We start from the raw sequence: 14,978 nt of genomic DNA on the forward strand, positions 1-14,978 counted from the left end.
TGCCTTGGTCTATGCAAGCACAAAAAACCTTGGATATGGTCTTAACTGTGCTCCTATGTTGGCTATTGGGAATTCTCATCTGTACATTAATTGCTCATTTTTCATCACAACTGCAAAATATTTGGCTGCATACAGCAGGATTTCCTGACAAAAATGTGCAATTGTGTCTCTTGTGTTTGTCCAGCTATATTTGAGACACAAGATTAACTTTCAGCACATTTTCCAAACAGCAAACAGAAGAGCTTGGGTTGATTGAACAGGACACATGAGGAGGAGGAAAGATATTCAGTGGAGTCTCTGTATTCCTTCTGTTCCTCTACAAGTTTCTATGAAAATGCCAAAAGGAGTTTTGCACCTTTCTTTAGAATAGGTCTGGCGTAATGCTGGCCGGTACTCCATGTATAAATTCAGCTCAAGCTACACGCTGTATCATTTCTTCTCTGAAGAAAGCTATGCAGTACTTCTTGGAATAATGAAAACCTGGCTTCTGGTTTTCCAGATACAGATTTCAACTACCTAGTAAATTTTGGGCTTTCTGACCTCTGTCAGTTTTAATGGATTTTGCAGATACCCACTTTCTGAACACGTGCACTCCAGTGATTTTGATCAGTAGTTCCCAAGCTTAGCTCATTTGATTACCACCATCAGAGATGGTGCGGACCTGTGATAAGACCATCTATGCAAAAACAGAAGCTTCTTGCCAGTCCAGGTACACATGTACAAAAAAGCCCGCCTGTCACCTCCAACCTTCTTACTGCAAAGTCTCATTCATCGAAGTGGGATCCTCATTTACATGTTTTCGTCTACCATTGCACTACATGTCTTACCTCACAAACTAGACCCTCTGCTAAGTGTCCGATCCCTTACTTACCTTTTGACCACAAAATGCACCAGCACAAAGCAGGGTGGCAGTGACTGTAGCCACATCCTCCTACATAAAAAAGCCACCCTGCCTCACCAATCCTGCTTCTTGCTGCCTTAACCCTGCTTGACACCTTCCTGAAGCAAGCACTGTGAGCTGTGCAATGCGGGATGGAGCACTTACTGGTGAGTGGATTGCTGCAGCTGCAGCTACACAGAGAAGCAAGTCACAACTGATCAGCAAAAACCTTCTGTGTGGATCTGTCTACCTCGTGGCTCAGATAAGTGCTTGTATACAAGCACAATTAACAGCTGCCATCATTGCGTACCACTTTAAGTTGGCTCTGTACCACTATTTGGGAATGTCTGCCTTAGACAATAGGCACAAATATGCATAACAGTCACATTTAGATCTGTTCTTTTCTCTTCCTGACAATGTTCTAATTTAAGATCCTAGTTTCACTTAACCAGACATTTTTACTGGAGAGAACTTCATTCCCATGTGGCACCTTCAAGGACCATGACTCCTCCAGAAATTTTTATTACATGAGCCAAATTCTACTAACAGTTGTACTGCTAACAGGTCACATACTTGGGGTTTGTTTTTAGACTAATGTTTGTTTTAAAAAGTGAGGAATACATTTTGGATTGTAAATATGTTCCTTCCAAAAAAACTGTGAAGAAATAAGGAGAGTCAGATGGAAGAATTTTACCTCTATTTTGTGCTGATTATATAATTTATCAAGAAATTGTTCCACAGGCCTCCAACAGATGCTCTGCTGTTAAAGCCATGAAAAGTCATTTAGGGAGAGGGTAAAGGCCTCGGGGGTGTGGTCCACATGCTTCAGCACATATATCCTCAGTCCTGGCCTGCAGATAGCACATCTGGTCCAGGCATGGACCTGATGGTTGGCCAAAATACAGGCTTACAATAATGCTCCTTGTTTCAGCTTTAATGTAAGCCTGTTTTCTTGCCAAATTCAAATCCTGCCAAAATTTGGCCAAAGATGTTTGCTCAGTTGTGCAATATCTTAAGTTTATATCCAACAACCCTTTGCAAAAACAATTGTATCGTGTTTTTAATGTTTACAGGCATTAACAATATTTAATTTTAAGTAGAATTTTACTGCTGACACTCTCGTATTTTACAGTAAATTACCTTAGAGAGGGTTTTTCCATTAGCTCTTAGTGTCACGAGTCCAGCGCAGCACACCAAAGCACTGGAGCTAGAGAGACCAGAACTTGGAGGGATGGTTCCATCTAGCAGACAATTCATTCCAGTTGGGTTATTAAGACCAAAATGTTCCTAACAATGAAAAAATAAACAATCTCAGTTTCAAGTACAGACAGGCTCAGGCTTGCAATTATCTGATACTTAGAAAGAGAATCTTTCTGCTGAGTTGCTGGAACCAAGGACCTGCTCCTGGTATCTCCAAAATAAAGCAAAATTTTCATTCTATCCTTTAAGAACAAAGCCAATGGTAGGGCTTCAGCCAAAGGTATGTCTGCAATTCCTGTACACAAACATATATGAGCTAACTGAACTGTACCCCAAGCAGAATTCAGTATGGGCTAAATGCCCAAGAATTTACCAAGCTTCGTGGGTGGGTTTTGCAGCAACTGGCTTTGCTCTGAGCTGCCATGGTGACAGTACCAGAGCTTACCAATAATTTTTTACCCTACTTTTGCCCTTTTCTCCACAGCTTCTCACTTAATGCACCCTGAAGAACTTAAGGTCCGCTTTATGCTTCATTTCTAATGTGGTGTTAGGGAGCCACATCATGCTGATGGGGAACTAGTAGCTATGCAGCTGTATTCAAAGTCAGATACTCCTATCTCCTGAAGCAACCACAGGACTGACCAAGAAAACCATAATGGTACTTGAAGGACACTATGCTTTAGGAGACACAAATACATACCTACCAGTGGTGATGGTCTCGGTCATGCTATTTTTAGAATAAAGTTTAAAATATTTTTACATATGTGATAGATATCACAGATAATATACTTAATCCAGAAGTCATAAATCCTCATGTACACACTCTTTCAATTATACTCTTTCCTTGCTTTGTTTTTTTATTTAAAATCACTTTTAAATAATTTTTTTCTCTTAGTTTGAAATAAACATTCAGTACTTATTAAAAAATCATTGAATGTATATAGATGTATGTGAATAGCTACATTCTGATTGAGATTTATATGTCAATAAACTATGTTACAAGGTCAATAATCAGAAAAAATGGCAGTGTTTCCAAAAAGAAATGCCCACCTTGAAAATATTTCTACTACTTTTCCTGAAACAACTTCAACCATAAATACCAATGGTAGAGATCAGCAGACACAAAGAGCCTCCTTTAATGTCTTCTACTATCACTTCAAATTATTTTAAATTTTCCTTTCTACAAATATAAGGGATTTCATACCTGAAATATTATTGCTGCCCAGGCCCCTTCATGAAGAACACTAGACAGGCTTGTTCAAAAACAGAAAACACTTGAGTAACCAGAAACTGATCCACAGTTTCTGGATTGTCTTGAACGTGAATCAGGCTTGCAAACTTATCACGCGATGTTTAAATAGAAAATGTACTTCAGTTTCAAAAATGAAAATGGACTTTGCCAAGTCCTGCAATTGTTCTGTCCCAAAAGGATAGAATGTTCAACTTAATATAAACAGATTATCCCACTGGACCCTCCGAGTACTTGTATTTCAGTGTTTCTTAAGTCTGTAACATTTATGCTTATTTTCTGCCAGTGCTAGAGTCTGCAAACCTGCTTTGCAAATTAACCTTCAAGTATGAAAACTTGTCCTTAGGAAACAAATCTCAGTAGCAGACTGCAAAATAAATAAAGTCAATTGGTCATGCTAGCCTTAATATAAGAAAGGATATATTGTAAAGAAACCTAATCTATATTTCTACAGTCGATGCAATTTAAATGCCTGTGTTACTGAGCAACACAAAATTGAAAATACTCATGTTACTGCAAACATAAGTAATTTATTGGGGTGTAAACATAGGGCTGGGGGTCTCTTTAGGAATAGTAAAGTAATAATGTGATTTGTGGCACTGACTGTTCCAAATATTGTATTTGGAAGACTCCAGAGGCAGGCTTTCTTGGCTGTCTGCAGTCCTTATCTATTGGATTGTCCTGTGGGGTGACCTAGATGGCCTATCCTGAGGCAAACTTCATATGCTTTAAAAAGCACATTTACCCGTAATTTGGGCTAGCTGTGGCGACTTGTCCCTGACCTAGCCTTCACAGTTTATCCCATCTGCCTTTCCAGCAATATCACTGCATTCACATTCAGCTAAGAAGTCACCATGTTTCTTCCTCAAAGGGACATAAATCACCTGCATAGAGCAGGTGAGGCTTTCAGGAGGCCTCAATTTTGAGTTCATGCTGCTTCCCAGGACTACACTGACTATCAGCACTTGGTTTCACAAGGAGTTCAGTCTTCAAGTCAGTCTGGAGACAGGCTAGCTCACAAAGGAGAAGATAAAGCTCAAATGGGCAGACAGGAAAACGTCTGTCTTTTTACTGTTCCTGCCTTTACCCTAAGTGTGCCATTTCCTGCATAGCTGCACTCTTAACTCAGGAATTTTTTAAAATCCCATTCAAATTCCACATGCTGAAAATCTGGATAAGTAATGGTTCTTACTGGAATATTTCTTCTATATGCCGGTTACTTACTTTTTACGTTTTCTTGTGCCTACTGCATGAGTCAGCTACACTCAGTTGTTGTGCACAAGTTGTAGGTTTCCAACATTAATGGAAATTAAGGTTTTTTTAAATGTTTCCATAGGAAAAAAAGGACAAAAATATGATCTTTGTGTCCTGACAGACAAGCCTCCAAACCTTTTTAAAAGCAAATTTTAATTAGATTATTCCATTGGAAAGCATTCTTTTTAACTTCAAAATACAGAAATGTCATCCTGATAATGAGCTGGATCATGACTTCACTAAGTAATTATTTGCTATTGTAATTTATGTAATAAAAATTAAAATAGTGCTCTGCAAATACTTTAAAACAAACCCACTCATATCTCCCCTTCAAATTTTAACATAAAAATACTTAACTGTATGTCAAGAAAAGCTATAGAACGCAGAGGAGTATTCCAAGGGTGAATAGATACAGTTGTTGTATTTTACTTCTACATTAATTTCATAAGTTAAATGGATTTGGCTTACCTGAATACCCTTCAGTCCACACAGGAAGTAGTTATGCCACTGAGGTTTGGTTTTGTTAATCTGAATGTTATTAACACTCGTACTGAAATCCCTGCAAAAACAGAAAAACCTTAAGGCTTTAACTTGTCAGTAAATTTAGTTTGATAAAACATGGCTTGTTACTGCCACCTGCTGATGAACGAAATAATTTTGACATTAATTTTTTCTGGTGCAATGTTTTCAGGGTTTTTTTTGTACAGATCTTCTTTATTAATCCATTCTATAAGGGTATTTATTAAATAAATTCAGAAATTAAACTGCCTTTGGCATCCTTAATTAAGGCAGCATGACTTCCATCACATGTGTGTATGTTCTCTTGATCTCTTAGAGAAGTGAAAATCTAAATAATCGTATCTGTCAAACCTAGAACAGAGATAAATACACTTCAGGCTCCCTAGTAGTGTAGTGCTCAGTGCTCAGGAATTCATCTGCATTACCTTTGTTCTGAGTGGCACTTCACTAAAACAGGCCCAATGCTGCAAAATTATATTACGTATATTACAAGATATAATTAAAATAATTTAATTAAAATAGTTTATCTATTTCTGCCAGGATAATTCTGATAATGCTTTTCCTACTCCATCTTCATTTCAAAATAATAAAAATGGTAAGCCTGAATGTTCCTAAAGAAACTAATGCTACAGATAGGTGCTGTCAAAATGGGCACGGAGTGAGGTGCAGAGCATGCGTTAATCACCAAGAAGTGCAGACTGTTTAGAAGTCTATACTGTTGAATGCCCAGTAACTATATCTACCTGATGTCATTAACAGATGCAAGAAAAGCTAACAAAAAATATTCATAAGTTGCAGACTAAGCTTTACAAGGCAAGGTCCACCAAACAAGATGAACAGAGGCAGCTGAATTCCCAGGATATATTTAGGTTTAATGGGAATAAAAACACTTCCAAGAAATTATACAGCAGGGGACAGCCTGCAAGTCTTAAAGGGATCGAATTTTTCGTTCTTACGCTAGTCCCAGTCTGTCTCTGTAAACAATGTAGGTTAGTGACGTGCTGGTTTTATTTTTATCCAAAATAGTATCACTAGTTAATACCTGCATACCAGTGAGAAGGTGTCTTTATCGGTATTCTGTTACCTACGGAGAAACAGTTATACTAATATAAAGCATCTTTACAATGACATAATTGTCTTTAAAAGATGGCTAAACACTTCACTTTATTCTGGTGCAATTAAGGGCTGCAATTTTTAAAATTTTGCAATCCCCCAAACCAACAATCAGTGTAAAAATGGGCCCATAATCCTGTCCCCTCTTCATATGGTCTAATGCTATGCTGTAGTGAGCTACTCCACTTGTATTACCCGTCTACAACCTATTTCTAGCTCAATGTTACATGACAGATCTTACCCTTCATCAACTTAGAATTACCATTTTGTCAGCTATACATCCAATTTCAACATTCAATACAGTGCAGAAATATCAGCAATTGGTGTAGAGTTTAACATAGAAGTTGCTGTCTTTCAATGTGAACTGTTCAAAATAGTGCCATTTACAGGACTTTACCAATAATGCAGTAACAAAGACCTCTACAAAGTTAGTGTCAGAAATTACCGGGATTGGTATTTGAGATTACAATACAAGGGAAGTTTGTCAACAGCTGTAAATTCTTCCATTTTGAGATTCATGTGTATTTAGAACAATCTCCCAGAGAATAAAACAACATCATTTTCCTTATGGCTTTTGAATATAAAAAAAAACCCAGAAAACCCAGAAGAACTTGCAAAATAGAAAATACTTGTCAAAGGAATGAAGATTTTAAAAATCCTGTGTTTGCTTATGCTTGTTTTCTACAATAATCCTAAATTATTACTGTAAAAAAGCAAGGTTGATGGAAATCAATCCATAAAAGTGATTAACAGGAAGCAAATTTTAAGTTCTCTTCCCCTCAAAAAAGAGTTCTAAAATACTTTGTCTCCATAATTCTTTTTATACAATCAGACAAAGTAAAACTTCAGTGAACAAGAGGACATATACTATGATAATGTTTGCTGGTTCTGAAGATAAATAAAACTGATGACTTCTTAAAATGCATTTTGCTCATTTCTGAAATCTTCTTCGCAGAAAATTGAAGAAAAATTGCTTTGTTTTTGGCAGGTTTCATATGGACATAATACACAAAAACACAGAATGTGGGACTGTCAGGATTGCCAGAATCCTTAAGTCTATTTTTCTGTTATCACATTAAATTTGTTATAAACACCAATTCCTAAATGCCCAAGCTTTATCTTAAATCAATAAATCTTCAGTCTTGTCCTCGATCCGAAGGTCGGCAGTTTCATGTAAGAACTTTATAACAAAATACAATTAAAAATTGGGAAAAACATACTCATAAAGTAAAAATATTCTGATATTGTGTGTCCCAGCCTTTCTGTTTTAAAGGATTCTTGGGAAAGCTTGCACCTTCTCCAAGGCTAGATACAAGCATTCCAATTCTTCTGTATAATTAGAAGAGGTGAGTTTTTTGAGTAGTGTGAAAAAAACATGTGGCTGAGGTGTTTTTTACTGCTTCTATAGTAATTAATCCATATGTTTGAGCAACCAATTTGGCTCTTTCTCACAGAACCTCATTGTCTTGTCAATCTGTTAGCTTATCTGTTTGAGTCCTCTGTAAAAATAAACCTGACTTTTTTTAAAAAAAGACTTTCAGACTTCGCCAAGAGATGGAAACTAATTGAGAATCATCGTCCTCTGGTATTTCCGAAGACATTTTGAAAAGTATCATGTCAGATATTATTTGTACACGTACTTCTCAATGACAAAGATGTTACATGAAGGGGAGGTATCAGGAACTTCAGAAGACTGTAACTTTTGAAGCCCATTTTAGCCCTAATAACATCTGATCAGTTGGAATGATTTATGATGAAAAACACTTAGGTGGTTTTTCTTGCAACCTGTTCTCTGGCCTGTTTTTCCTAAAAGTTAACATGAACTACCAGGGTAGAAGAGGGCTACAAAACTGTTACACATTTTACCAGTTCACAAAACAAGAAGGAAACAGGGAACAGTGATTCTACAGAGGCTTATGGTTAGTCCTTGTTCACCAAAGGCCTATATATATGCATTCACCACAGGCATAAATCTACCAGTGTAACAGACTGAGAAAAAAAGATACACTGTCAACAGTTTTGTTATGTGGTGTAACATTCGAAGTGTTGAAAAATATTTATTTGTTATGAAATTATGGGCATGTTTTAGCTTTGTTTTTAAGCAACAGCATCTCGACAAAACAGAGATGCTTAATGCTGTATTCTGAGACCTCTTCTTGGTTTATGGTTTAAAACATATGATTTCAAATTGAAACCAGGGCAGATACAAAAATACAGTGACTGCGTATGCAATTTGAATTCAAAGGCTGTAATTCTAGATGTGGCAGGAACTGTATGTACCTTCGGAGAAGGCCATTTCAATTGTGATGTAATGTGCCAAAGATTAAAGACCAAGTAAAAATGTTTACCTTCTGTTTACTGCTTTATTTAGTATCCATTAAGGCAACTTCTCCTAATCAAAGCTGTTATCATTCTGCCTCTTGCAGAACGGTTCTGCAATACAGCTTAAGCCCTGTTGTAGGTTGCTATTAAAGAAAGGGAAAGGTCCCACTCACATCTTCCACTTCCTTTCCCCCTGCTCACCACTGCATGTTCCCACTGTTTACCCCAAGTCAGCTTTAGTGCTGAGTTCATGGCAATTCAATTCACTAAAATGACAGAAAATTAACCAGGCAAAACAATGGGTGAATAGTGCACTTTACCTTAAGATCAGACAAGTACTACACCTGGTAAAAGGCAGAGGATGGATTGATGTTAGAAGCAGGGACAGGGGCACTAGGGGTAAAAGAAGCAAGCCATTGCCTTCTGGGCAGCCCAGCTATGTGAAAACATACTCCACAAACGGAGTGAAAAATATTGGAGCTATTTATCTATTTATACTTACCATGGAAGTAAAAATTCCTTTCAACTGCCTTAGTCTCAGGCAGCAGCTCAGAACATGTTTTTATGACAAACTGAGCTTTAGGCAGGAATGTGTGCTTAAATAGTTCTTACATTTGGTAATATGTTCCTGTCCCTGTGCCTACACTGTGCTTTCAGGGAGTAATTTACCATTGCCTTAAACCCATGGCTTAGTAAAAATGGCTTAAACTAAGCTTGTTCTGATTCTGATTTTTGCAAAATGCCCACAGAAGTTCATGTGGATAAGTGACCTGATCTGCACTGTCATGCAGCCACACAAACATCAGTCTGTTACAAGGAAGGAGGTAGAAAAATGTGCCTGAAGTTGAAAAGAATGGCAGGGTTATTTGCCTACACTGTGAGACCATAGCTGGAATACTGCATCCAGTTTTGGGGTTTCCCAGTACAAGACAGACATTGGCAAGCTGCAGGGAGCCCAGCAGAAGGCCATCAAGATAGTTACAAGGGATCTCCAAAGGTCCCTTCCAACCTAAATTAGTCTATGAACAAGCAGCTATGGAGGAAGTGGAAGAGAGGGAATACAGACTCTTTGAGCCATGATTGCTGCTAAAGCTGTTGTGTTGTGAAACTAGAGCCCCAGGTTCTCCAGAGCAGGGGCGTATTAGCTTACATTACAGTAATTGATTACAAAGCATTTAATTCCCTTCTCCAGGAGAAACTGAACTGCTGCCAGTTATGGTGATTACCTCAAGAAAGATGAGCTAAAAGAAGGGAAGACAGGACTGCACTTTTAGAAAGACTGAAAAATCAGAAGCCTCACAAAAGAAATCTGAACAAACAGGTGGGAGAAAGAAGCAGCAAACCTACTGCTCTAAACTAATATGCACAGCATTGAGTCAATGGGATTGCATCTGCTTATATAATTCATTTTACACAATTAAACTGTATATTGCAATGAAAGCTTGTCAGATCTCTGAAAAGTTAACCTGTATTGCAATTGCATAAACAGGTTCATAAAAATTAGTGAATAAACAAAGCAATTACTTACAAGTACAAAGAATTGGTATTTGCCAGTTGCACAACTTGAGTTTTTACAGGTTCTACTGCAATCAGTATATCTTGTTCTATAGCCATAGGGAGCACAGCATAACCACAGTAGTCTATATGTTCTCCTACCAAAGAAACAGACAATTAAAATATTTTGGAATAATTCTTTCTACACCAGCAGTAACAGGGCTTCTACAGGGGTTCAGTGTTGTTTACTGTAGAGGTAATTTCTGAGTACATTCTCAACCCTTATCACTTGAAGTTTGGGATGCATTTCCTGCGCTTCATATTACTGCATAAAAATTTTGTTCTTTCTTTAGTGTTTTTATCTATTGCATCTGTTCATAAATCGTTGTTTTAACATTGGCTTATAAAAATGAAAAAACCACTATGTATTGTCCCACAATGGGAACAGCCACATTATCTGTACACTGTTGCGACAGTACAACAAATTAAGTCAAACAATCACATTTAACTGATGAGTGGAAGAGATAAAGGCACCACATGACTCCTCATTATGTGATTTCCTCTGCTCATGTGGGTGATTCATTAGCCACTGGATAAGGCTTGTGGAGGAGGTTGGTTTGGTTGTTGTTGGTTTTTTTTCATAAAATTCCTGGACCTTTTTCCATGAAGATAATTATATTTAAATAATCATTAATACAGTTACATACAACACATAAAGTAACGTTCAAATAGAAAATGTAGGTACTAAACATCCTCTCTCTTGGGATTAAATCCCAGTTAGCATATGTTCACACAACACCGAGATAAAAATTATAATTAACTGCACAACGGACTAATTAATTTTAAAGCTCTGTTTTGCAGGACCCTTTTACTTACAATGTATTCAAATGCATAGGGTTACTTTATGAATATACAAGAATTTTAGCCCTAGGGAGAGCACAATCCCAACATGGATAGAGAAATCTCAAAAACAAGACTGCTGCAGAAATACAAGGAAGTCCTAAATACAATGTAATGGTGTCTCTCCAGTCTGCCAGTGAATCACAACCAACTGTTCGAAGCTCTGTGGATGCATCTCTATGGAAGAATAAAGGACACAGTGGTAGAATCATTTCATGCTTTTATCATATGCATTGCTGTGTGGCTGGTTATATTTGGTAACTTAACTTATAACATACTTAAAATATACTAATTTAACTTCTGGATGCACTGCTCATCAACTACTTTAGATTAGCTTTCCAAAGCCTTTCAAAAAACTGGTGTGCAACCATAAGCTGGCAAGTTCCTCCAAATTTCAAAACCATCACTACTGTCCATAAATGTTTTTTGCAAAACTGATATTGGAGTGTGCAGTTGTTTATAACGAGCTGTAGTAAAAGCTAGTAAAGTATGATACTCTCTTTTCCATTTATCACAAGCAACTTCTCTGAAAAAAAATAAAATTAAGACCAACATTATTTTGATTCTATGTTTTAAACTACTAGGCTTCCATGATGGCAGATAAAATAACAGAAGATTAATTTTCTTCTTTTACCTATTAAGTTGACTCGCCCTGGTGCACGAACGTAAAACTTGGGAGCCGATCCAAATTTTGATATAAACATCTCCTTTAGCTTCTGCAATCTGAAAGGCAGGTTAGAAATGTTTAGAAGGACTATATTTGAATAAAACGCAGGAATTTTCCATGTTTCTTGAAGTAAATTCGATACAACTTTTTGAACCACCTGGAGTTTTCCCTGTTACATCAGGAGTGACATTAAGCTGCTTATTTTTGCTCTTCACATAACACTGTTGGTGTTCTAAATAGAGAAGACTCTATTTAAAATATTCTAATTAATAAGTAAATGTGTATGTTCACTTGAAAAGGACAGAAGGGGCCTTATTTCATTTAAGTCCTCTGTCTAGGCTGGTTCTGGACAGAAACAGGGAAGGCAGTTGCCTGGGGTAAAAAAATACCATGGCCTCCACCTACCTCTCCTATGCCACAGGTCTGCAAAACTTTTTGTCACTGAGGAAGAATCTGGCAGTGTCAGCCAATAGCTTATTTGTGGCACTGCAATGTGTCACATACACACAGAGGCACCCCCTGCAAAGCCAGATCTGACTGAGCAAATTCATCTTTTTCTGTCTTGACTTTTATCTGTTTCCTTATTAGACACTTCTGTACAAATGCATATACAGAGAACTAAAATTCCAAACCTCAGATTATCCCTGAGACTTACTTAAATAGTATTTACTCTACAGGCTTATAGCAACCGTTCCCAGAAAGTTCTTCAGGTTTTCCATTTCAAGGTACTAGACATACAGCTGAAGGTTCCAACGAAAAGAAAAGTTTGGCACATTGTTTTATTTCATAAGGCTGTAAAGGTGTCTAGCTTCTGCCCTGTGTTTGCCAAGTTGGGATGCTTTAGCATGTCACGCAGTGGGTACACAAAGACTGAGGAGAGGTTAAGCCATCGTCTTAGTGAAGCATAAGAAATGTGATAGTGATTCACTTCAAAATTACCTTAAAGCAATTTAGGTTGCAGACTAACCCATTAACTTTCATTAATATACGCAACAGACTAAAATGATGAAAAAGCAGTAAGAATACAAGAAAAATAATCTTTAAAATGGGACTGGCATACCCTGTTGGCTTTAAAGCTTATAGCCAATTAGATTTTTTTGTTTGTTTGTTTTTAGTCTACTAACAAAAATCCAGTAATAGGAACCTTGCTAAGGTTTCCACATTTAGTCTAAAACTAGGACTGGAAGCCTAGTTAATGCAAAGCGTAAGTAAGAAGACATCAATGAGAAACAGATGTTACAAAATTTCACAGTCAATTATTTAGTTTGTACTTCTTTCTTTGTAAAAGCGGTGTCACTGTGCAACTACATATATTCAAATGGTTTGTAAGATTTCATTAGATGGGAAGCTATTATTTGCTGTGTTTTTTTTAACAGATCTTTCCATCGTGGTGCCCAGTAACAAAGCTATATTATGTCCCTCTATAATTTCCCCTTTGTGTAATCTCCCCTAGTATTGACTGGTTTATCACTCTTCCAATCATCAGAAGCAATTTCTGCCGTTTCATTGTACAATCCCTTTTCTAGATCACATTAATAATAATATTATAGTCCATGGGGGAATCTGTTGGCAGAATTCTAGGTGTTAACTTTATTCCTTTCTGTGTCAGTATGTCAAATGCTTTGTTTCACAGATATTTTTATAGTGGTGTTGGTACCAAGAGACTAAGAACAAACACAGCAGTCACGGGGGCGTGTTTATCTAAGTGCTGATTGATCTCTTTTTTTAATGTGGGTTTTACAAGCAGGCCTGATGAAAGGCTATTTACACGCTTTGGCCTTGATGTTGCAACACGCGTGCTGCATTTTAAGCACCTACATCAAAGATGACTGTCAGAAGTGTTAAGCAAAGGCGTCCCTCACAACTTCACACATCCAAGCCTGGAAATGCTGGACTGGTCCTTTCCACGTGAGTTACACTGAAACACAGCGCAACCATACGCAAGTATCAAAAGTTTAAAAAAATGACCCTTCTCCAGCGCTAACACAGGTAAAAAGGTTCGTTTGAACTGTTTGTGTGTTATGCTTCCACACACCGAGTTCAACTCTGTGGGGAAAGGGCACATGCTGGCACGTGCTGCAGGCACACCAGCGCAGAGCCAGGCCTACGCTGTTCCAGGGAATCGCGTGGGCGTTTCTTTTATAGCCAAAATGACTAAAGGATAATCAGTATCCTCAAAATTCTGAAAAAAAAAAAGAATAAACGTTAGGAGGAAAGATGAATGAATTATTCCCCCTCCCGCCACAGCGGCGCTGCGAGAGGCAGCAGGGGCGTCCGGGCTGCAGGGAGCGGTGTTTGGGATGGGGCAGGAGGGGCCGGTGGCCGGCCCTGTGGCGGCGGCAGCAAGAGGAGGCCGCAGGCCTCCCAGAGCCCAGGGCCGCTTGCTGGCGGGGAAATCCAAGTATGCCCAGGCCAACGTGACTGCGGCAAGGGTGCAGCCGGGGCCACACGAAACGCAAGTGACGCGCTATTTGAACTGAGCCAAATCAACATATCGCAAGTCAAAACCGTCGCACAGCTCAACCTGGGGGCACGGAGACAGAGCGTCCCACCTGCCCTCCCACCTCCCCTCTCCACCTGCAGACCGCCCTCCCGCCCCTGCGTACGCGCCCCCGCGCTTCCGCCTCCCTCCGGGCTGCGGACTTGGCCGCCTGCTGCGGGGCCAGGGCTGGGGGGAGCGACCCACCCACCTGGGCTGCTCCACCAGCTGAACCGGGATGGTGCCGGGGACGTCCGCCGCCATGGGGGTTCCCCCCGCCGGCCGCGGGCTGAGGCGGGCAGTGGCGCGGTAGCTGTGGCTGGACCGCGGTCACGGGACAGGCAGACACGGTCCTTCCGGGCGGCGGAGCCGGCAGCCCGGCCTTCTCCCCGCCCCGGCGGCAGGGCACCGCCGCGGCGGCGACGGCCCGCAGGCCTGTCTGGCCGGCACCCCACGCCGCTGCAGGGCCGCCCTGCCTTCAGCTCCTCGCCCACCGCTGTCCGGACATGACAGAAAAGCTGCTGCGACGTGAAAAGGAAATGGTGTTTTTCTTCATTCCTGTCAGAATTTAACCGGCAACAAAGAAACTTCAAGAACTGCCGCAGTTGGGTGCGCGGGCTGCCGCGGCGGGCGCCTCGCCGGCCCTGCGGGGTTGGAGCCGTGCTTCAGGCCGGTGCCAGTTCTCCAGCACCGTGCCGGAGAACTACCGTTTCACGTGTAGTGAAAACACCAAATAAAGTGGCAATGCTTTCCCCTACAGCTTTATTTCCCTCCCCCCCCCCCCCCCTTTTTTTTTTCCTTCTGGTGCGTGGTTTTGTCACCTCATCTCAGTCTCACAGCTCCTCTTCACCCAAGTTCAATGGCCGCAATTATTGTGAGGACCCGAGCTTTCCAAATGAGC

At 39.7% G+C, this 14,978-nt stretch overlaps 1 protein-coding gene across 4 annotated transcripts in view; it reads right to left on the reverse strand.

Annotated features, from left to right (window-relative positions):
- The window catches only part of GALK2 (galactokinase 2), a 49,889-nt gene extending 35,065 nt beyond the window's left edge, over positions 1 to 14,824 (reverse strand). Inside the window, exons 1-5 of one of the 4 annotated variants that reach the window (XM_064456354.1) lie at positions 14,289 to 14,824; positions 11,566 to 11,654; positions 10,066 to 10,189; positions 5,052 to 5,142; positions 2,021 to 2,167 (exon numbers count right to left, since the gene is read on the reverse strand). In XM_064456354.1, the coding sequence (XP_064312424.1) occupies positions 2,021 to 2,167; positions 5,052 to 5,142; positions 10,066 to 10,189; positions 11,566 to 11,654; positions 14,289 to 14,341 (504 nt within the window). In that variant the 5' untranslated portion in view covers positions 14,342 to 14,824. Of the gene's footprint in view, positions 1 to 2,020; positions 2,168 to 5,051; positions 5,143 to 10,065; positions 10,190 to 10,907; positions 11,109 to 11,565; positions 11,657 to 13,416; positions 13,517 to 14,288 lie in introns of those variants that run through there. The other 3 variants (XM_064456352.1, XM_064456353.1, XM_064456355.1) reach the window with 3 other exon arrangements.
- Positions 14,825 to 14,978: the final 154 nt, after the last annotated feature.

The sequence above is a fragment of the Phalacrocorax carbo genome, chromosome 7 (genome assembly GCF_963921805.1).
Source record: "Phalacrocorax carbo chromosome 7, bPhaCar2.1, whole genome shotgun sequence".
NCBI lineage: Eukaryota > Metazoa > Chordata > Aves > Suliformes > Phalacrocoracidae > Phalacrocorax > Phalacrocorax carbo.